This window comes from Copidosoma floridanum, unplaced genomic scaffold, assembly GCF_036245765.1.
Source record: "Copidosoma floridanum isolate Cflo_tuat_1 unplaced genomic scaffold, Cflo_Japanese_pri ptg000004l, whole genome shotgun sequence".
In the NCBI taxonomy this organism is placed as follows: domain Eukaryota; kingdom Metazoa; phylum Arthropoda; class Insecta; order Hymenoptera; family Encyrtidae; genus Copidosoma; species Copidosoma floridanum.
Genome location: NW_028321881.1, coordinates 17,796,027 through 17,820,226, shown reverse-complemented (window position 1 = coordinate 17,820,226; position 24,200 = coordinate 17,796,027). Strand labels below are relative to the sequence as shown.

Below are 24,200 nucleotides of genomic sequence, written 5' to 3'. Positions count from 1 at the left end.
ATGAGTTTGAAAAGATGCTGTTTAAGTTATTCAACAATGCTGTGTATGGGAAAACGATGGAAAATGAACGCAAACGCATTGATGTTAAACTTGTTAATAAGTGGAATGGTAGATATGGTGCCGAGGCTTACATTGCACGACCAAATTTTCATAGTTGTGACATATTTGACGCGGAGTTGGTAGCTATACAATTGTTGCGTACTGATGTATGCATTAAAAAACCAATATATGTGGGATTGAGTGTGTTGGATCTATCAAAGACGCTTGTTTATAAATTTCATTATGATTTTATGAGAAATAAAATGAATGATCATTGCAAACTCTTATACACAGACACCGATAGTCTTGTGTACGAAATAACTAACCAGAATATTTATAATCTTATGCGAGAAAATATTGGAGAATTCGATACTTCAGACTACAGTTCTGATAATGAATTCAATATACCTAGTGTCAATAAAAAAATTGTTGGGTTGATGAAGGATGAATGTAATGGAAAGATTATGTTGGAATTTGTGGGATTAAGGAGCAAAATGTATAGTATAAAGATACAAGATCAAAATACGCTGAAGAAAGCTAAAGGTGTTAAAAATTCTGTTGTGAAAGCTACGATAACTTTCGATGACTATATTACATGTTTGTGTGAAAATACTAGTATAACACGTGAGCAAAAAAATATTAAATCACGCCATCATCAGCTTTTAACGAAAAAAGAAACTAAAATTGCTTTAAGTGCACATGACGACAAACGTTATTTGCGACCGGGCCACACAGATACTCTACCATGGGGTCATTTTAGCATAATAGCAATGGAAGCAGCCAATAGGGAAGAGCCGATAGAGGGAGGAGCCAATCAGATGGAGGAAGAAGAAGCTGGACGGGTATGCGCAGATGAACAGCTGAGAGTGGAGGGAGAAGCCGCTGCAGATGAGTCGCCGAAAGTGAAGGAGGTAGCATCACAATTAGAGGTGTTGCAGCAGCAAGCAGAGCTCATTCTTCTCGCAAGCGGAGGTGTGAATAGATCTCAAGTTGAACCCCAGAAGCTTTTCAACGAGCCATCGTCTTCCTTGGTACGTGTCTCTACAAGTGAACCATTGAGCAAAAAACGTCGATATTTCTAAAGGTTAGTTAACAGACATTACTTGAATAATTTTTACTTACATCAATGTATTTTAAATATTTTTTCCTTCTGTGATTGTGTTACAGATGGATCTCGCAGCGTTAAACAAAATTGCTAGCAATAATTTTCTACCAACAAAAAAAGTTACCGATATGGTTCCAAATCAAAATTATATGGTAACTAAGTTAAAAAAAGTGAAAACCAAGTATGGAATGAAGATAGTTGCTGAGTTGGCAGATGAGTTCCAAGTTTTTCTGCCAAACAAAATATGTACCGCACTCTTAGAGAATGAAGAATTTTTCAATGAATTATTAGAAGCAGTGAATAAATTTAAATTATTTGTAGTGTACAATGGTGAACATATAATATTCTCTTATGCATAAGTTTGTAAATATTAGGGAAAAAAATAAATTATTTTATTTTTTATAATTGAAGTGTTTATTCATTTGTTCAAATACATCCCATTTCTTGCTCTTGAAAAAAAAAAAAAAAAAAAATATTTGAAAAAAAACTTTTCAAACTTAGCAGATATTTTTTTACAATTTATTCTTGTCGATCCAGCTGTTGTGAACGTTGTCAAAGCCCAACCATTTCACTAAAATTTGATTTCCACGTCTTCGAAGGACCTTCTCTACGAGGTAAACATCAGGATGCTTTGTTTTCTGCAATTCTTGGTCGTAAAACCCTCCAGAAATGGGTTGATTTCGGTAATCATTGAGATAATACATTGTTGGATTTGTTGCTGCTACTCTTGTGATTGTAAATATTTCAGTCGACCAATTTGGTGTATACCCTTTTTCAAATGCTTGTTTGATTTTGCTCACTCGTACTTTATCACCAATTTTGAATTTAGATTTGAACTTACTATTTTTATATATTTCTTTAAACTTCTCCAAAACTTGAACTTCATTTTCAGCAACAACGTCTTTTGGTTTCAAACCAATTGTTCGGTGTTTTCTATTATTATAAAATTTAATTAATGTTTGTAACATGTTCAGCCATTTATAATTGCCTTGCAAACTAAATTTTTTCCACATCAAATCTTTTAAGCTACGATTAAATCGTTCGCATATAGAAGCTTTGAGATTGCTATAAGTTGAGTATAAATTGATTTTATATTTTTGCATGAGATTTTGAAAGTTTGCATTATAGAATTCTTTACCGCGATCAGTTTGCATGTTTATGGGTACTCGTCCTTTTTTCAATATTGAATCCATTGCTGCAGTTACTTCTTCACCAGTTTTTTTCTTGATAGGTACAGCCCACGCGTACTTGGAGAAATTATCTATTACAGTGAGCATATACCGATACCCTTTGTTTTCGCGAGCGTAAGGCTGCATCTCTACAAGGTCTGCTTGCCAAGTCTCATCTAAACCACGTATGTTGAATTTTCGACGGGGATAATTACGCCTTGCTGTCTTATGAAGTTCCTCAACAACTTGCTCCATGTATTAGTTGTCTAGGTTTAAGTTTTTTGAATTAGCTTGAATAAATGGAAATTTTTTTTGTAAGTTGTATATAAAAATTCTAAAGCTATCTATTTCTTTTTCAAGTTTTTTAACCACTCCAACGAAGTAAGCATGATTTACTGCATCTTGAGGCTGTTCTGGTGTTCCAACATTGCACAGTCTTTTATTATTTAAGTCATACTGTCCATCTGCGGTAAGTTTATATCCAATACCAGGAGGACCTCGGCCACCACTTTCGGTCCTACCCAATTTTCGACCGAATACATCGACACTCATTTTGAGACTGAAGAAATATTTACACACATACGTTAATATATATATCCTCCCTCGCGAAGCTCTTCAATGATCGATATAATTTCATTGTCATGACTTGTATTTCCTGCGGACTTTTCAGCTATTAATAAGCGTAAACGATCTACTAATTCATTGGGATCATCCCAGTGTGTATAATCTACTTGTTGCATTATTCGAGCAGTTTTATAATGAGGTAGCAACGATCCACCTTTTTTACGAACCGTGAGATCGAACATTGGAGCAATAATTTTATTAAACTTATTACTATTATGGGTTCGTATAGCTCCGTTTTTTTTAAACCCTTTTCTGTGAACATTTGAAATTTTTAATAATATGTAGTATTTTTAAAAATCCTCCTGCGTCAACAGAGATTCATTAGGATGCTTTTTGATGAGTAGCTCCATTAATCCCGGAGTCATTGGATACTTAAAATCATCTATTTTGATATGATTATTTTCAAATTCTATTCGCGAATCGCCAAGTTTGTACAACTCATTTTCTTTTCGCACTCCATACTTTAAATCTAATAAATCTTTTCGATTCTGATCAAGTATTTGTAAATAAAAATTATTTAATGAATTCTTACTGACTTGAACAGAATCAATAGATTGGGTTAGAATAGTATTATTTAAATCATCATCACTTTCACTAATGGCAGACTCAAATGTTGTATCACCTTCTCTGATTCTTTCTCTATGTTTTTGTTGACTCACTTTATCAACTTTATTATTTTCTTCAGCGTTTTTACTATAAACATTATTGTAAGTAACAGGATTATTACTATTATTTTTGTTTTGTTTTTTTGTTTCGGCAACGATTTCCATTAGAGGGTCTGTAATTGGTTTGAAAGTTTCAGTAAGCACTTTTTCAGCCTCATTTTTCCCAAACTTCAACAGTCTGTACTTTTCTTTAACTGCCTCTCGCGCCTTCACTAACTGACGTAGAACGTCTTTCTCTTGTTGATACATGATGATGATGCTCCAATGTCTTGTAACAGACTGTAATGATTGTGCTAGGTATGCCCTAAATGTACAGCAAAATTATCAAAGCCTTTTCTATAGCGACCATTATTTATTTGCCTATCTTTATTTATAACAACGAATCCATGTTTATCGTCATTCCAGCAATTAGAGCATAAATTTTTAAATTGAATGTATGGCATGTCTGAGTTTACATGATCATCATACACATGCTTCAAATTAACTTCATCTTGACGAAATAAGACTAGAAAATTGACATTATCTCTTACAAGATGCTTTGGTACTTGAGCATATGACTGGCAAAGATAGAAACAGTCTACATTTTTGTGTCTACCCATGCAGAAAAAAGCCTTTACATTATCTTGTTTTTCACAAGCTATATCATCAAAAATCATTATAGAATTTGGTAAAGCATCATCTGGTGAGACTACGGTTTCGTGCTCGCTGAAAGGTAAGTATTTCACACCTTCTATAGGCTCCAATAGTTCTTTTAAAAACTTGTATTTTGGTTGATGTAGAGATTTTGAATACACGTACACATTTTCGAACTTAACTCCATTAGGATGCACAATTAAAGCTAATAAGCTATTAGTTTTACCACAATTAGATGGACCGCAAAATACCGCACGAATACTGTCAGGGAGCAGTTCACCATGTCGATTCGAACGCTTTTCTTGTTTTACTATAGCGTCAAAATTAGGAACTTGTAATTTTATGGATTGCTCTTTAAACTCCATGTCTATGCTGCATGAATAATCAGTTACAACTAATCTTTTAGTGAAATAGTACAACGGTTATATAGTTTAAGCTCTTTATTTGTCAACGAATTTTTTCTACTATAAATACATTATTTATTTTCTCGAACACTTAGTCATGATTCAACCTCTGAAGACTAATCATCGTCATGCATCGTAAGAGAGGGCACGGTCTCGTAAATAAAATCATAAATTCTTTACCAGTAGAGCTTCATTTGCCAGGATATCAGTACTGTGGTCCAGGTACTAAGCTTGCTAAGCGTCTTGCTAGAGGGGACCCCGGAGTAAATCCGCTAGACGCGGCATGCAAAGAGCATGATATAGCGTACTCAAAAAATCGACAAGATTTAAAAGCTAGACACGAAGCAGATAAAATTTTAGCTGAGAAGGCGTGGCAAAGAGTAAAGGCTTTAGATTCTAGTATTGGCGAAAGAGCCGCAGCTGCCCTGGTGACCGGCGCTATGAAGGTTAAAAGTAAATTTGGTATGGGGTTGAATCAGGAGAAGAAGAAACAGGGTATTAACAAAAGGAAAAGAAGGATGGGTAGGTCAAAGAAAAAACAATGCAGTGCTTTAAGTGCAGTTATTAAGGCTGCCTCGCAAGACATGAATACTAAAAGCAAAAGGGCTCGAGATGTCATTAGTAGTGCTTTGAAAGGTGCTCGTAGTGCAGTTAAAAAATCGGGAGGTAAAAAGTATGTTACGATTCCACGCATCTTACGCCTTCCTACACAGATTGGTGGAGCTTTACCTTTAATTCCCTTGTTTGCTGGTTTGAGTGCAACCGGTGCTATAGCCAATGGAATAGCTGGAATTATGAAAAGCATTAATGCTGCTAAGTCAGCCAAAAAGCAGCTAGCAGAAAGTCAGAGACATAATCAAACCATGGAAGCTATTGCCCTTGGAAAAGGTCTTTATCTCAAACCGCATAAAACTGGATTAGGAGTCTATTTAAAGCCTTACGCTAGAAGAGCTTTAAAAAAAAAAAAAGCCCCTCAAAAAAGTTAAAAGAAATAACATTACCTGATCGAGTTCTTACGAACATAGATTTGATGAAATATTCTAAAATCTTAAAAATTCCCCATTTTCGGGGAGTTTTCATGAGAAACAATTTACCTGCTGATGGTCCATGGTTTTGTGAAACAGCTATAGTAAATCTTGATGATAAGAATGGATCTGGAACTCATTGGGTGGCTTATCGAAAACGTGGTAATAATGTTGTGTACTTTGACAGTTTTGGAGATCTGCAGCCACCGACTGATTTAATGTTGTATCTAAAAGTTAGTAAGGTGAAATATAATCATAAGCGATATCAAAAATTTAACTCCTACATCTGCGGTCATTTATGCTTAAAGTTTCTTCTAAAACAAATATAACTCTCTTACATAGGGAGAAACCGCTTAGTTACACTTTGACAAGCATGGAAGAAACATTAACACTTAGCCTCTCTGGTACTTCTTCTATTTTGGAAGCACAGTATTTTCCACCGATTGAGTTATCGCCAGAACACAGCTACGTTCTTGGCTTAGTAGAACTTTTGTCATTCAACTCAATCCCAAATATCGATGAAAATTGTAATAAATTTTATGTCGGCAATCAAGTTATTGTATTACCAACAGGCAGTTATGAGATTGAAGATATTAGGTCATTTTTGATTGAAGTATTACAAACTCACAACATAACTCTCGATATTAAGCCAAACAATAATACGCTTCGAAGTATTATCAAGTGTAGTCATAGTATTGATTTTAGACCTAAAGATTCTATAGGCAGTCTATTAGGTTTCACTCAGAGAGTTCTAAAAAATAATACTACTCATGTTTCAGACTTACCTGTAGCTATTCTAAAGATAAACGCATTAAGAGTTAAATGTAATATTACGAGTGGAGCTTACATAAACAGTCGCAAAGTACACACGATTCATGAATTTTTTCCTGCTGTACCACCGGGATATAAAATTATTGAAGTTCCTTCACAAATAATTTATTTACCGATTATTGGACGTATTATTGATCATATTCAAGTACGTATAGTAGATCAGGACGGTAATTTAGTTAATTTTCGTGGTGAAGTCATAACTATAAGATTGCATATAAAACCCTCTCCATAATGGGTATTATTTATAATCAGACAAATCATATAGGCAGCTCAATATGCACTCCAGCACTCAGTCAACAACGAGCTCTCAAAGCGTTGAGACGTCAGAGAAGAAAGTCCATCAAAGCATCGAGACATTCAAGAAAACGATTGACACGACAAAAACTAACTCATCAAAACATTCAGTTTATAAAAAGTCTCGGTCTAAAAATAAAAAGCCCTGGTGTAAATTAAATTGGAAATTTTTTTGTTGTATACAAAATGGACGAGATTCTAAGTATTCAGTCTCCAGTCACATTTGACGAATCTATTGCGCACTATGAGATTCATGCTCATCAGCCGTATGCATCATCAACATATGGCAACAGTGATGAAATTCGCATTTCAATTCAACATCAAGACTTGTGTCTTTTACCATCCAGAAGTTCTCTACATGTTTACGGAAGATTGGTCAAAGCAGATGAAAATACGGCAGTAACAAACACCACATTGATAAACAACGCCATCTGTCACTTATTTGAAGAAATAAGATATGAGATAAATGCTATAGAGGTAGATAAGTGCAAAAATGTTGGACTAACAACCCTGATGAAAAATTGGTTATCACTTGGTCCAGATCAAAATAAATCTGTGATAAATGCTGGTTGGCTTGGCGTTGGAGAAGAAGATGATAGTCTTACTAATAACAACGGCTACTTTGATATAATTCTTCCACTGAATATGATTTTAGGTTTTGCTGAAGACTATCGTAAGATAGTTGTTAATGTAAAACATGAGCTTATACTTACAAGATCAAGAAACGATTTGAATGCTGTGTTGCAAACTCCGCTTAATGCCAATGCTGCTGATCCTGCGGCCGCAGCAACTTGGGAAGACTTTAAAATAGTAATATTGAAGCTTGAGTGGCTTGTGCCCTATGTGGTGATGTCAGATTCTCATAAAATTCGTTTATTAAATTATCTGCAAAAAGATAAGTTTATATCTATGAGTTTTCGAACTTGGGAATTATATGAGTATCCCCTGTTACCTAGCACATCAAAGCATATCTGGACGGTTAAGACATCCAATCAGTTGGAAAAGCCACGTTATGTTATTTTAGCCTTTCAAACTAACCGAAAAAATCAGAAAAACGTAAGCGCTAGCATGTTTGATCACTGCAATATAAGGAATGTGAAACTTTATTTAAATTCACAATATTATCCTTATGGTGATCTTAATCTCGATATAACACGTAATCAGTATGCATTGTTATATAATATTTATGCTAATTTTCAAAATTCATATTATGGCAAAAATTGTACACCTTCATTAGGCAAACATCACTTTATCAATCGGATACCTTTAATTGTCCTCGATTGTTCCAAACAAAACGAGTCATTGAAAAATGCTCCAGTAGATGTAAGGTTAGAATTTGAGTCGCATAACAATTTCCCTACGAATACATCAGCTTATTGCTTAATTTTACATGATCGTATCGTTCAGTATAGTCCAATGAGTGGGGATGTCAAGAAACTCATGTAAAAGATATATATAAAGCCAATTCATGGCTGTGCTAGCGTCAGTTCAGTTTCAACCGTTCTGAATAAAAGCCGATTCACGGCTCTGCTAGTCTCAGTTCAGTTTCAACCATTATGAATAAAAGTCGGAGCAACAGCTGGAGTAAAGAAGAAGCAGAAAATAAGCGACTACAAGAAGAGTGGGAAAAATTTATGAAGAGAAACGAAGAGAAAAAGTTAGAGAAAAGTGTTGAAAAAAAAATTATACAAAAATCAAAAGATAAGAATAATGATTGTGTAATTGTTTAAGAAAGCTCTACATTACTCAATATGTCGCATAAGCCGAGTCAAAGCAATTTTACAACTAACGTTAAGTATCAAAAAATTTCGACTAAGGATGACGATGACAGAAGCAAGAAATCTTGGTTGAAAAACCTCGTCGATAAGTATTCAACCAACAAAGGGTCTTCTCCTCAAAGTCAAGGGTATGAAAAGCTGAACAAAAATTAAAAAAATTGTAATAGAGTAAAATGGAATATTTTGTGGATATGCAAGGTTTTAAGAAACCAGGTAATGATTACGTGCTCAAAGAATTAGCTATCCTTCCTCTCAATGCTAATGATACGGAGGCACAAGTATTTCTTTTTAAAGCACCTTTTACCTGGCGTAAATTACCGCAAAAGTATAAACATAAAAATTTATACCTTGAACTTTGCTATCACGGACTAACATGGAACTCAGGAAAAATTGAGTATACAGAGATTGGAAACATTTTACGGGAAAATCTTGAAAATGCTGTAAAAATATTTGTTATTGAAGAACTGAAACAAAAGTGGCTTGAAAGATTTGGCTTTGAAGTCACTAATATGACAGACTATCCACCGTTTGAACTCCCAAGATTGGTCACCGCTTGTTCTCATCACAACGGAGCCTATAAATCAATGTGTGCTCTTCATAATGTTAAGCGTATGAAAAAGTTCTATTTAAATATGGAATGGATTGACGTTGATGATGATGATGTTGACGAGGAGTTGTAAGCATTAATATACTGCAGCTGTAGAATAAGGTGTATATATCTTGCGAATACAGTTTTGTACATTTATGTAATAATTTTTTTTATGTCAAATAAACTATTTGTAAAAAATGAAACTCAAAATGTGTCAAGATTAATTTTTTTCATATCCCATAATGATCTTTATACTTAAATTACTACCTAACCTAAAACCTTATAATTTAGTACATGGGAAAAATGCAGTCTTGCTGTGAGTTAAATCTCCTACAAGCTTAAACAGAGTACCTAAACCAGCCAGATGCATTCGAATATGAGAGTTTTTTTAAACTGATGCTGAGTGCGCACAAAATTTAGAGCATAATATTTAGGAGGGGGGGGGTGTATATATTTCAGCTAACCTTGCTATGGAATTCATTCCTTAAATTATCCTCGACTGCGAAGCAAATCGTTCAAACTTCAAAGGATGGAATACATTGTAGACGTTCAGGGTTTCAAAACCTGTGACAACAAATTTATTTTTAAAGAAATTTCGTATGTTGAACTTGGGAAAAAAAATTCCATGCCTATTGTAATTGTACTCAAGCCACCTTTTGCGTGGGAAAATTTATCATTTCGGGACAGAAGGCAAAATCACTGGTTGATAACCAATTTCCATGGCATAAGCTGGAATTATGGCAATGTTCCTTATGAAGGAGGACTGAAAGTTTTTAAAAACGAGCTGGTTGACGCTGTAAAGGTGTACGTTAAGGGCTTCGAGAAAAAAAAATATCTTCAAGAGATAATACCATGCAGGTAATATTATTTTTTAATATAAAATATATAATAAGCGAGTTGGTTACTTATCTTTCCTACCATTTAGAGTCATTAATATCGAGGAGTATGAATGTCCAGCCCTAGAAAAACTTACCAAGGACTATTTGCCATGTCGATTCCACAGCTTCAGTAGTAACTCTTCATGTGCCATAAGAAATATCCAGGCAATAAAAGATTGGATGCTGCAGGATAATGTGTTAAATATTATGTACAAAGCAGTTTTTTGCAATTAAAATATACTAATATTTTAGAAAAAACTTTCTATATCGACTGTATTTTCAATAAACAATTTTTCATTTTAATTTTCTACTGAAAATTTCTTTATCCTAAAAACCTTGTCTACAGCATAAGCATAAGCATAAACAACTTAAACAAAAACTTCCTGTAACTAATAAAGCATCGCAAACAGAGAGAGCTCAGCGTTCAAGTTGCTTGTGGTATCAAAATAATGCAGCGCGCACTGATAAAAGCGGCTGTGAAAGAGATAAGCTCCATCTCCCACAAAAACTCAAGCAGCGCGCCGATCATACCAATAACCCACAAAACTCAAGCAGCGCGCCAATATACCAAGTGGCGCGCGCAGATAAAATAAAGCCGTGCAAGAGAGCTCCATCTCCCGCAAACCAAAACTCAAGCAGCGCGCCAATATACCAAGCGCCGCGCGCAGAGAAGTCTGCAGGAAAGGGGAAATGTGCCAAAGTCGCCATGGCGATTGTAGCACAGGTGTGCTAGAGTCCCCTTGTTTATCTACTATAGAAAGCTAACGAAATACTTTCCAGAGCAGAAAAATGAAATATCTGTAAGAACCAATCGATGCAAAATTTTCAATGGGAACAGCTGCACTGAGATGTAATACTAAATGCTAGAATACTTTTAATAGATTTACATTAATATCAAGCGAAAAAAACAATAAATACTAGAAATGTTACATATAATTAAGACATAAAACAACCCATGGGTATGCATCCATGCTACACTGGTAGCAAGCAACAACATGACATAACTACGGTAGTAGTAAGTATTAACTACGGCAAACCTGACACAGCAACTTTATTAACTTTTAAAGAACTATCTGATTTTTATCGTTCATATTCACAGGCACATGATGTACCAAGAAACTTTTTTTTATTGCATTAACGATTTTATAAATTATTTGCCATAGCTTGATTGGTAATGTGGTCAAATTCTATTACGTTTTTAAATGCAAAAGAAAACGGGTAAGTCATAGCCTTTTCCCCTTTTCCTGACTTAGAGATGTCAAGAGAGGAAATCTGTACTCCTGCCTTCAACATGAGTAACGGAACTTCCGACTCCCCAGGGCACCGTAAGCCGACTTTTTCTCCAAAGAATAGCAGTTAAAAATATGTTGACTAAAATTCTATCAAAAAATATTAATTGTTTTTGCAACATTACAATCCACCAAAACTACCAGTAAAACTAACCATGATAACAGGTGGTAGGCGCAGTTTTATTATCGTCATAATTATCGTTACTATTATAACTATTATCTTTATTAATATTATAATTATTATTATTATCATCATTATTACTGTTATTACTATCACTAGTATTATGATTATAAATAGCAATGGCTATCGTTACTACTGTTCAAGTATTAGTACGAATTAATACATCGTAACACACTGACCGTTTATTCACCCAAGCATTACTTTGAAACGTCAAGCGATTTCCACTGCTTTTTTTGCAACAAGTTCGATTGAAAAAACGAACAGTGTTTAGCATTAGTAAATAATAATAATAATCTTTTTTAATGTTCATACAAAGTTACAATAAAACTCTGTAAAATTTTGACGAAAAGAATAAAGAAAGCTAGGGCAAGCGCAAGTGAATCACCTTCCTTTCTCTTGATGCATGTAGGAGAGCAAGCTGGATTAGGGAAGTGCGAATTTGTAAGTGGCTGAACTAGAGGAGTTCTTGACAATTAAATTTTTGGATATTGTCTTTTCTTTAAAAGTTTTCCTTGGCAAGCTTTTCTGCGTCCTTTCCGAGTGAGCACGTGATCACTACTACTCGCTATAAAAAGGCCCGGAGGCCCTGGAAACGCTTACTTAATTCTTACCCCTAACGGTGGACTAAGTAGTTAGAGTCCGCCTCTGCTACCTCCTAGTCTACCACGAGGTGAGGAAACAGTTTGTTTTTGCCCTCGAACAGCTTACTGGATATCTAGAGTCCGCCTTTGCTACTTGGTCTTTCAAAAGCGTGGCTTAAATTTCAATTTTGGACATCCCATTCTGGTTTGCTACGTGTACAATTGCTTTTTTTTTAAATTGAATAAAACTGAGTCTTAAAAATTTATAAAATTTATTGATTTTTTTTTTTTTTTCGTTGTGGGCATAGAGTCAAACGTGCACACCATTACTCGCAATAGTATTGGTACCCTCTGAACTCCAGAAAATAAACAATCAATCGTTCTACTCGTAAAATCTAGAACAAACACCATTTCTCGTGACGGTATAGGTGGCTTCTAGAATTTAACCATAATTTACCCCTCTACGTAAAATCTAAAACGACATCTTTACTTGTGTCAATACTGGTAGTTACCAGATTGCAAACGTGACATGTTCAATACGCCATTTTGGGTATTATTGACCACTCTTAGGCGCACTGCGAGTGAGTGCATCGAGATACAGTACAACAACTGCTTCGAGTCATTGCAACTTAAGTCCCTATACTCAAAAGCATCTGTACCCCAGTTTTTAACACCCTATTGTGTTATTCAACTATCCTGTAGCCCCACGTTCCACCTACGCACCCAATGTGATTCCTGAGTTATTAAGTGCAAGTTTAGACTCGAATGATTTGTTGCGCCGACGTAACACAGTATAAAATTATGTTTACACTTGACTTTGACATATTTTATATTATTTTTTTTTAAAGTTAAACCTACAACTAACTTTGGTTTCGTTATAATTTTTCCTATATTGCAAGTACAATAACATGGTTGACTCAAACATAAATAACAAATTTTCCAGAGTTAACTGCTTATTCAATTTAAGTTATTCAAACAACAGTTTTAAATCTTTTTTTTTAATACAGTTATTACATGGAAAATAATTTTGAGCATAAGGGGATCAAGTACGTGTGCTAATAAAGTTCAAATTGTTTTAAATTCCTACTACACAAGTACTTGGACTACCTAAGATCAAAGATTGTGTCACACTAGTTCAAATGTGCATTGAACTCGTAAAGCACAAGCAAGAGAGCCATGCTGCATATAGTTAGTGCGCGCACAGTACGATGCAGCATTGAACTGTAGAAGCTTGTGGACGGGAGCCCCTGGAGCTCAGCGATCGTGCCCTCACAGCACAAAGTCTGGGCTCTGCGCGTTCAAAGCTTCGTTGAGCCCTGCAATGCGGTATTTTAGGCTGAGAAAGCTAAATCGTGCGTATACCTCCTCAGCCCTAAACATCATCGAACTGCATGAGCCCAATAATTGGGCTTAAATTAATATACTAAAGGCTTACGGCTAATGACCACAGTGAGGATACGTATATATACAACGGAAATAGTTTTTTAACAAAGATATGAAAACTATTTTATTTCAATAAAATAGTTATCCATTCAGATTACATCTCGTAAGTTCTTACAATATTTGAAAATACTTGAGTACAACAATAACGGGTCTTTGATATATGTTTAAAAATCATCAGAAGATTGACTACATTTAGTTATTAAAGCGCATTTTCATTAGAATTATTTTAACTATAATATCAATAAATTTTATCAAAAAACTTTCGTGAAACTACGTTTTCCAAACGTAGCTTGTAGATGAAACTTAGTATAGAACAAAAAGGAGTATTCGAAATTTAAGTACTTTTGTATGTACAAACAGATTTATAATTCTGTTTTTCAAAAAATTGTTGAAACAAATTTTAATCATATTGTATTTATTTATACAAAACATACCTTAGGCCACAATTTATGTAAGTTGAAAGAGCTGTGATGGGCAAAACAAGATCGAATGAGTTTAACCAAAGTTGCTCGAACCAAACAGCTACCAATATGAATTTTGTTACTCATTACAGTAGTATAGTAAATGGATCTAATAGATATTAGTCTTAGGGTCTTGGATCTTTTTTAACAGCTAGTTCAGTAAATAATTCATAAACGTGATATTTTATTAAATGGTGACACGAATAAAAAAATTGGAGGGGGGTGGGGGCAAAATAATGTTTTCTTGTGTAATAAATAATTTTTTTTTAAATCCAGTTAAAGTTGCTTTTTTGCAATTTAAATATCGTATCTGGTCGCTACAAAATGATCACTTTTCATCATTCACCGTAGTGGACTGTTTTACTACATTACAAATTAATGTAAACACAAAAGTGACAAAAGGCTTGCACTGCAAAAGCACGTTAATATACACTCGTTAGTATACACCTATACTATCCACATAAGATGAGCCCAGACTTTGTGCTGTGAGAGCACGATCACTGAACTCCAGGGGCTCCCCTCCACAAGCTTCTACAGTTCAATTCTGCGCCATACTGTGCGCGCACAAACTATAGGCAGCGTGGCTCTCATGATTCTGCTTTACGAGTTCCATGCACATTTGAACCAGTGTGACACAATATTCGATCTTAGGTAGTCCAAATACTTGTGTAGTAGGAATTTAAAATAATTTGAACTCTATATAAGCACATGCACTTGATCCCCTTATGCTCAAAATTATTTTCTGTGTAGTTAGCTCTTACTTATCTGCAATTCAATTCATTTAGAATAGTGATTAATAATAGTATAAGTTATGTTTATTTTTTTTAAATGTACAATAGTAAATTTGATTGAATCATTAACAGAAATTTACTAAAAAATTTAATGTGATATTAGAGGTGCCTTAATTTAAAGTGTTCTAAAATATTGTTTCAAATGTTCATGCAAATTTAACGTCAATTTAGTAAGCAAATCAAACAAAAATAATAGTAATTTCAAAATATCAACACGTTTTTTCTACACTGTCATCGCAGGTGGTTACTATTAACAAGAAATGATATATCTTTACCATTTTTACTAGACGGATTGCCCATCAGATGATAACATCGTCCTAACGGATGCATCAGAAGATGACGGAGAAAGATACATAATTGGTCACAGGTATGCAGCAAGTAGCAGAAGTATACTGAATAGTAGTCTGGATCCCGGAACAGTCGTAGAAAACTTTAAAGGTATATTATATATATTTTTTTCTTTAAAATAATGTACTTTCTTATTATTTATAAGTAAATATAGCAGTATCAGAAGTACTTTGTGAGTAGATTTAATTTGCTACTGGCTTATCCTAAAAATAAACGTGGATAAAACCATATCTGTTGAGAAGGCTACCTTGTGTAGGAGTGCCAACCCAAATTGAGACAGATAAAAAACTGAAGTAGTCGATGGGGATACTTACCAACATAAATAGCTATGTTGTTTATTCAAAAATGTAACAATTTGTAAAATTAAATAAAGCTGACTTTGTAAACTTAAGTATCTTACTTTATTTTTGTAGGCATTAAATGTCTCGCAAATGTTTTTATAATATATCAACATAATGGTGTTAATAAGGTTTAAAATGTAAGCCATCATTTAACTTTCTTTAGCATCTAAATTTGAATTGCGTCTGCTTCTGACAAGCAATATGGTGGCTCCACTGACTTTCTCGTAGCAAAAAAAATAAGTTAACTCATGCCTTTTGCTGCAATTATTTCAATTTTTAGTCCGTTCACCCATATTTATTACGACGGCATTTGAAAGATGAAATTAAAATCTACAATACGTGTAAATTCATGACACGTATTCACACTTTCGATTGATGTTGTGAATCGTTGTTTTTAGTAAGTGTACCACGACCGCTCTGATTAAAGGAGTAAACTTCAAGCGTTGGTTCCTCCAGATTTTGTTCAATGAAGAGTTTAAATAAAGGCACCGTTAGATTCGGCGCAATCAAAACTATTTCATGACATACATCTCATTTGGTGACATTACGGCAAGGGAGCCTTCTTAAGAAGGTTTGGATGGTTTTTATTAGAATGATGAAAATCTCTGAGACTAAGATATTATATTTATAAATTATGCAAAATTTTTTGCAATAAAAAAATTCTGTGGTTCACCACTTTCGTAGCAACAACGTCAGATGTGATAAGTACTGACAGTCTCAGGCTCAAAACTCTACAACACTTAAGCATTAATATAGTTATTAAGGTATCTTGAATGTTAAAAGTTACATTCTGTTCGGAAAATTTTATACTAGCAACGATTTAGTACTAATAGAAATAGAAAAAAATTAATTAATTGTGCAAGTAGAACACTAAAATTACTTTATAGTTACATTTTTAAAAAGAACAAACAGTTTCCTTACTGCGTCGTAAAATCATGCAAAACAATAATAACAATGATATGAGAGTGAATTAAAAAGAATATTCCAAATTTGTGTCTACTTTTTAAATAATAGTTTTGAGACACACCCTCGCAAACAATTTTTTTCTTTTCGTGTTGTTATGCAGCGTACGAGAAAAGTCTAAAACTCAAGGTTTAATCGTTTTTAAGATTGATGTAATATTCAAAGTTAAGTTGTAAAACATGAAACAATAAAACACTTTTTGTTTAATTACTAAAAATTTTTATTTTTCATAAATTACGTGTACAAGTAAAAAACAAATCAAAGGCATTAAAGTGAGTTTTAAGTTTAGATTCGTTGCCTCCAATTTGGCCATTTTGATAAAAAGTTACAAGTAAAAAAAGTTACATTACAAAACAATTTCTCAATTTTCTCTCAAATAGTAATTTAAGTACTTGGTGGTACATATATCTCCAAAGTACGTACCAGGCCCGAGGGACCTACGAAACAGGGCCCGAGGGACTCCTTGTGCTCGCCCTGGTACGATGTACACTAGGTGCGAAATTTATCTTTCTTACTGAGGGTGCAGTCAACGTTCAAAGATAAAAGATGCTCACGCAGAATAACTATTTAGCACAACAGGTAACGCAATTTTTTTCCTAGAGCGTACTTTATACAATGTAATAACTTTGTACCAACGGACGAAAATAAAGATTCTGCCTTTCCAGGTCTTTAGTTTATTACCACTCAAAGTAATTCGCAGGCACAAAGTTGCACTACGTTGCAAAAAATTTTGTTCAGAACTTGAGCTCAAACATAAAACAATTGTCCTTTAGGCACATAATTTGGACTTTCCACTGTAAGTATGAAATATACTTTTTTTAATTTCAATCTAGATAAATTTTTTTGAAAGTAATTTTCAGAAATAATTTTTTTTTAGTCATCCTCCTCCTACTAAATTAGACAGGCTCTTAGAAACAGCGTTTCGGACCACGATAGAATTTTGGTTTCCTTTGACTCAAATGTCAAATATTAAAGTGCATTTTTTGAGCCTCTCCACTATTGTTATTACATAGTTTAAAAAAAGGTTGTATAAAAACATTTCAACGCTTAAAAGAAGTAGCTAAAATAACTTGTAAAGTCACAAATGTCAAAAAATAAGTTTATTTTCGAGTTAAATTAGCCTGTAATTAGTAATGCTTACTACTGCTTTGTACCTTTCAAAAACTTTGGTGAAGCTTATGTCAATCACTACACTTTGAGCTATGAAGCAAATATCTGCAAAAAAGAAATTTACTTTTACCTGATTTATTGTAACTTATAAAATATCGTAGTATCTCAAATTTAATAAATAAAAAATAAAAAATTGTAAACTTCAATATATAAATGCGGTGAATTTAAAGATTCTTAACTTTTCTGAATCTTCAAATAGTAACTGATTGTTGTGAGACCTAGCTAAACATTTTTGTATCTGTATGTATATGATTGTAATCTTACATATTACATATCTACTTATATTTTTATCTTAATACTTATTCATAGAGAAAATGAGAATTATACAGTTTTTTTTTTGTTCTTTGAAAGAAGAAAAAATTATAAAAAATAGCGTACATTCAAATTCTTACATCTTCATTGTACGAAACAGTGGATTTGTATATCATTTCTTACCATTTTTAAGTAATTTTTGTTTTTACATAGGATCAACCTGCCCATGAGTTTCAAGTAGTCACTAGATGACAGAAGCCCAAAAAGAATAAAGATGATCCGTATTATTAGATTCGATTATATTGTTCATATACGTTCTAAGCTTGCAATAAGAGTGTATGAAAAATGTAGATACACTTTTACGTAGCAGTATTTGTTATTCTCGTAAGCTTGAGATTTAGGACCATGTAAGCTAAAGTTTCTCGGTAGAAAAATTATCGTAGTAGTTGTGTAATTAATTTTACAATTTCCACTCTTTCATCGTAAAGTTTTAAAATGTACACTGTGTTTCTGTTAAGTTGTGACTTGAAAAGTGAACTTAAGTTTCTAAAGCGTAATGTGTAAAATAAATCAATGATTGCACTGTAGTTATGAGCTATAATTTTAATAAAGTACTATACAAGAACGTAATTACTTTTTTGTATGAATACTTAAAGCTGTTGTAATTTACTATTTTTGGATTTACATTTATTTTTAGTATAAGAAATAAAAAGAACGATTAATAAGAGTTCCTTAACTGCCGGAAAAAAATTTGATCCATATCTCTTCAAGTCAGTGCTTAAATAGTACGTAAGGGACTCAATACATTTTTACGATTAAATAAAATTCAGGATTTAAAAAAAGTTCATTTGAAGGTGTAGTTAGAAGATGACAAATATCAAACTGTATGACTCACAGTGAATATGCAGTAATTACACTTTTACTCTTGTATACTGTCATCCAGCGGTGGGAAAAGTGCCAATGAAAATGTCAATGACTTATTTTTACACATAGGTCAGTATCATAGCAGGTATAACATAACTATGGTCAGAGTTTGATTTAGTGGAAAGATTTACATCTGACTCTTAGATTTGACTCTGAATTAGGAAGCAAAGAAACAAAATTTGTTCTCATAAGCAAATTTCTTGCATCGTTAACGAAGAACTCTTGATACTACAGAAATAATATTTATATTCTTCTGCTTATTAAATACTTGTGCACAAATTTTGTTACACTTAATTAATTTCCATTTTTAGATTTGTTCTAACTCCTTCTGGTCTTTAGTCATTTCGAATGTGTCAAAAATGTATTTCTTAACATTTTTAGGTAAGAATATTAAAAAATCTGACTTGATAGGGCAATTAAGTAGAAATAAAGCGTAACTCCACGTTACTCCAAATACTAATATTATTATAAAAAGTCGATACAAGCCCGAGTATCAATTAATAAATTTATACAAACATAAGCTTTTAAAAATCACTCATGTCTTTCAAGTAACTGATATAAATAATTTTTTTTAAAAAGAAAACTCTAAACTTTGTGGGTGTATGTTAAGGTTCTAAAAAGTTTTATTTTTATGCCTAAACTTTAATTCTCGTCAATACTCAGAATTTAAAAAAAAAAATGTTCAAATTAACTGATTGTAAGCTCGTTTTTAATAGATTTTGTACATCTAAAGTAAATCTAATGAGTAGATACTAAATTATTTTGTCCTAAACTTCATGCAATGAATAACCTATAAATTATTTATTTTTCAATTTAACTTACTTTGCACCATCTGGGAAAATAAAAACTCCTAATCCAGAACATAAGCCATTCTGAAACGATCCATCATACCGCGTCTTATCAGGTAATAGTAAAGATCCAGCACCAGTTTTCAATCCTCTTGGATTCCAATCACCTATATACCGTGTTCCATCTTCATACTTATACATTCCAACTTTTGAAATACCTGAATCCATGTATAAACAGTAATAACGTTGTAAAATTATAACCACAAATTATTTTCATATCAAACACATCTCTGATACATGCACTTGGCATTACTTACCTCCTTCCATGATAAAAGTGTAAGAACCTAAGGCAGATAATAAATTTAATTATGTCGGTAAAATTGTGTTAGCATAAATCGATAATAATTATAAGACTACAGGTAAGTTTATCTTTTTTGTACATCAAAGAGAATAAGACATTTACAATGTTAACCGTGTAAAATATACAGTCTACGTTGGCTAAAAAGTCTTATTAGATTAAGTGAAAAAGAATGTTGTATAGTGTTAAAAGTGAGTTTATTATATGTATCTGGATTATAAAAATACCATTATTTTTTGGAAAACAGAAGAAGCTTGTTTTACTAGTATCCCTTTTGCGATTAACACGTATCGTAAACAGATTCTAATTTCAAGTAAAAATGTATCATCTTATTTTCTGCTCAGTAGGTCAAGTATCTTATCTACTTGGTTACAGTAGATTCGATACGGTCTCAAAAATTTTGATTCCTATAACTCACACTTATAACAAGTGATGTTTTCTGAAATATTTTTTTTTTAACGGATAAGTGATAAATAATAATAAATTTTATCTACAACAGTTTTGTTTTCTTGACAAGAATAAATATGGCGATGAGTCTTCTGTATAGTCTTTGTAGCATTAGCCTGTACTAAGATTTGGCACACGCATTTGTTTCTGAAGATAATAATGTTTTAGGTAGTCAATATTACAGTAAATCTTATATTGTGGCTACTATTGAACAGAGGATTACACTTTTTCTTTAATGTCAGCGCATTTCCAAAACAAAAGCTACTTAATCGTATGACGGTGTTTGTGTTGGGTCTGGAAAGCATTCAGACTTACAAGTAATTATAAAGAAATTCAATGGTTATGCTATTTATATACATAGCTAAGCGCACATACTAAATATGGCAGTAGTAGACTCTTGCAAAAACATACCACTGGTAAATAATTTTTGTAATATTACAAAATGGTATCGAATTGCTGTTTGGCAATTTTCACCACTAGTGAATATGACAGTATTCAAAAGGTGCAAAAAATTCTTGAAATAGATACTAAACGTGTAATAAGAGGTGTAATTAAAACTAGATGGAGCTGTCATGTCAAAGACTGCAAAGCAGTTATTAAGGGGGCTCCTTCGCGAAAGTCCCCAAACAGAGATATATTATTTCTTGTAAATAAAAGTCTACTGAATTTAATGGTGATCTAAATTATACTTCGAAGGGGTCAAAATTTTGAGAAATCCGAGCTCAAAGTTGTAACTATTAGCACGTGTTCCTATGGGGCAGCATGAAAAACAATTTGTTTTCGTTTGTAATAAACCTAAATTAAAAGTCCTAGCAGACTGAATATATACGTTTTGTAGATGAAATCTTCCTCTGTAATATGCTGTATTAAAAATTGTGGATAAAGGACCATTTTAGCAAGATATTTGTGATGGAAATAAATAAATAGTGTCCGGGAGGTCAGGAGGTCACGTGGGTAGCAGACGTTCACGACATATATATACCATATACCTATATATTACATCGCTATACACTACACCAACACAGGTGGTCTGGTCTGGTGGTGTACCCTCGTATGCACTAGACTGGTCAAAACAATAATTAATTTTTCGTACAAAGTTAAACTGCACACATAAATATCATTTTTCCCACTTCATACGTTATTAAAAATATCATAATGATTTTCAGACACATTTGTTTATTGAAAAACAAAACTTTATTTTTTGTTTGTCTTTGACCTCAGCAGTACTCGTAGGAGCCCCCTTAAAGAGGTGTGAAGCTGTCAATCAAGCTTTGGATCAGGGATGGGTAAATAGTGCGACATTGAATTTACGACACGTCGTATGTATAAAAATATCGTACATGTCGTAAATTACATAATATGTCATATACGACACCAACTTTCGAACCAAAATAATTAGCGCGCTAAATTTAAATGAGCAAACAATTAACTAATCCCACTGAACCCAGACAAGCCAGTCAATCATGTGATTAATTCGTTAATCAAATACATCAACTAATTATGCGGCTAAACAGGTAATACTGCTGAATCCAGTCTGATAACGTCAATTAATTCATCCATCTTAAAGTATCAGCTCATTAGCTCACTTGCAGACTTATGGGACTTAGGACCCTTGAGAGGGCTCATACTCATATGAAATAAAGTAAGTACCCAGATGCATAACCTATATTTAGCTAGTAAATCGTGAATTACTTTTAGTTTCTCATACATAAAAACATTTATTTTTCATCAAACTTACATGGTTTAAATTTTATTAATACACTGTAGTTACATTTTAATATTGGAATACAACTATTACACTCAAGTATTGTAATGATTTCATTTTATATTTCGAGTTAGAAAATAGACGCTGAGAGGTAAAAAAAAATTTTCCCGTATTTTTATTTTAAATTTAAAAAAGTTGTTTATTGTTTACATGATAAGCACATAACTTTACAAACATAATTTATAAAAACATTATTATGATTAGGAAAAAGTTTATTGATGAAGCTCTTGCTGCGTACTTTTTCGCCAGCAATATTTCTTTTATAAGCGTGGAATCTGAGTTTTTCATTAATTTTGTCAGAGCATTAAATCCAGATTATACTTCTCCAAGTAGGAAGATCTTAGCAGGTCCTATTTTGAATAAAATGTAAAATGATTATCGTAATTTGATTTGATCAGAAAAAAGAAAAGATATAATCCTAATGATCGATGGCTGGAAAAATAAAGTGGCAAACACTAAAAACGTTGTTGCAATTGTAAGGACAACAAATGGACACAATAAGTTTCTTAATTCTTACAATTTTAGCAAGCTTAGAGAAACAGGAGAAGAACTCAGTGAAGTTGTAAATGACTGTATTAACATTGCTTTAAATCAATTTAACATTAAAATTCAAGTTGTAATCACTGATAATGCTTCGAACATGATAAACATGGGAAGAAAAGTAAACATCTGGCATTTAACATGCAATAGTCACTCTGGGAAGTTGCTTTTTCAGTCTATGACTAATATTGATTTTGATGAAGCAGTATTTCAAATCATCAAAGACTTTAAAAATGAAAATTTCCAATCACAATTTTTAAATTTAGGATGCCGTCAAATGGTCCTGCCTAGAACTACACGTTGGTGCAGTAAAAGAGATGCATATAGAAGGTGTTTACGAAATATTTATACTATGAGAGAAATAATTAGAAAAAACCAATTGAAAGAGCGTGAGGATCAACATACTTTTTAAGAAGGAGTTATAGAAACAGTTTTAGATGATGAATTTGGAGCAAAACGAACTGAAGCTTTAATAAATTATGATCCAGTTTGTCATCTAGTTAATTCCTGTCAAAAAAGTAATTGTAGTATTGCCTATGCTATGGAATTATGGTTGAATCTCAATTTGCCTTACAATGAAGATGGCCATTTTTATCAAGTGTTAAGAGATTGTTTAAAAAGGGTTGTTAATAAATTCGGTCTTGCAGATAATTATCTAAATCCTCATTTTAAAGGCCGAATATTTAGAAATAATAATGCTTATGTTTTTATGTGCAATCAATTTTTTACTTAAAATTAAGATGACAACGGTTGAATGCAGTTATAAGAGTATACTAAGCAAATAGGAATTTTTTAAAAAGATTGTTCAAACGTCGATTCAAGACGTGGAAGGATTTCTAGCGCACTGCACGATGCTTTTATCCTGAACTTTCGAACTTGGCTGAAAAATTGCTTACCATTCTAGCATCCACAGGTGATTTAGAAAGATTGTTCAATGAATGGTCACTTGTCCAAAACAAAGTTAGAAATAGGCTTAAAGAAGAAAGTTCCAAGAAATTAATTGCACTTTATTATAAGTTTAGACTAAGATATGCAAACTTGTTAGATCTTTATCATGAAACTAACAACGATGATAATGATAGTGAGAATGACGATTAATAAAAAATTTTATAATTCATTTGCAAATGTTTTTTATAAAAATAATGAACACGTACAACCCTTATAGAAGTACTTATTTATTTTTTACAAAATATATTACAAATACTTTTGTATTAACACGAGATATCTTACAATTACGATAAATTTTTTTTTGCCACAAGTAATCTTATAAATTTTCCATTTGTACTATAGTGTAGTCAGTCATCTTATATCATAATTTAATTTTTGCAGACTAGTCATTGGATAATGTATAAAAAGTTTCAATCATTCATTTTTAAAGAGTAAATTAATTCTTTGAACTTGTCATTTGGAAAATTAATTTTTTCAATGTCAATTTGAGTGGTAAATGATAAAGCTAGTACTTTTAAAATTCTTAAAGCTAAATTATTCAGATTTTTATGGTGAGCTTCTGCTAAACATCAAAAT

At 32.8% G+C, this 24,200-nt stretch overlaps 1 protein-coding gene across 2 annotated transcripts in view; it reads right to left on the bottom strand.

Moving 5' to 3' along the window:
• Positions 1 to 19,910, bottom strand: part of rtp (MORN repeat-containing protein retinophilin) — a 192,534-nt gene extending 172,624 nt beyond the window's left edge. Inside the window, exons 1-2 of one of the 2 annotated variants that reach the window (XM_089597876.1) lie at positions 19,884 to 19,910; positions 19,601 to 19,784 (exon numbers count right to left, since the gene is read on the bottom strand). In XM_089597876.1, the coding sequence (XP_089454002.1) occupies positions 19,601 to 19,784; positions 19,884 to 19,893 (194 nt within the window). In that variant the 5' untranslated portion in view covers positions 19,894 to 19,910. Of the gene's footprint in view, positions 1 to 19,600; positions 19,795 to 19,883 lie in introns of those variants that run through there. The other variant, XM_023392407.2, reaches the window with a different exon arrangement.
• Between the last annotated feature and the right edge of the window lie 4,290 nt (positions 19,911 to 24,200).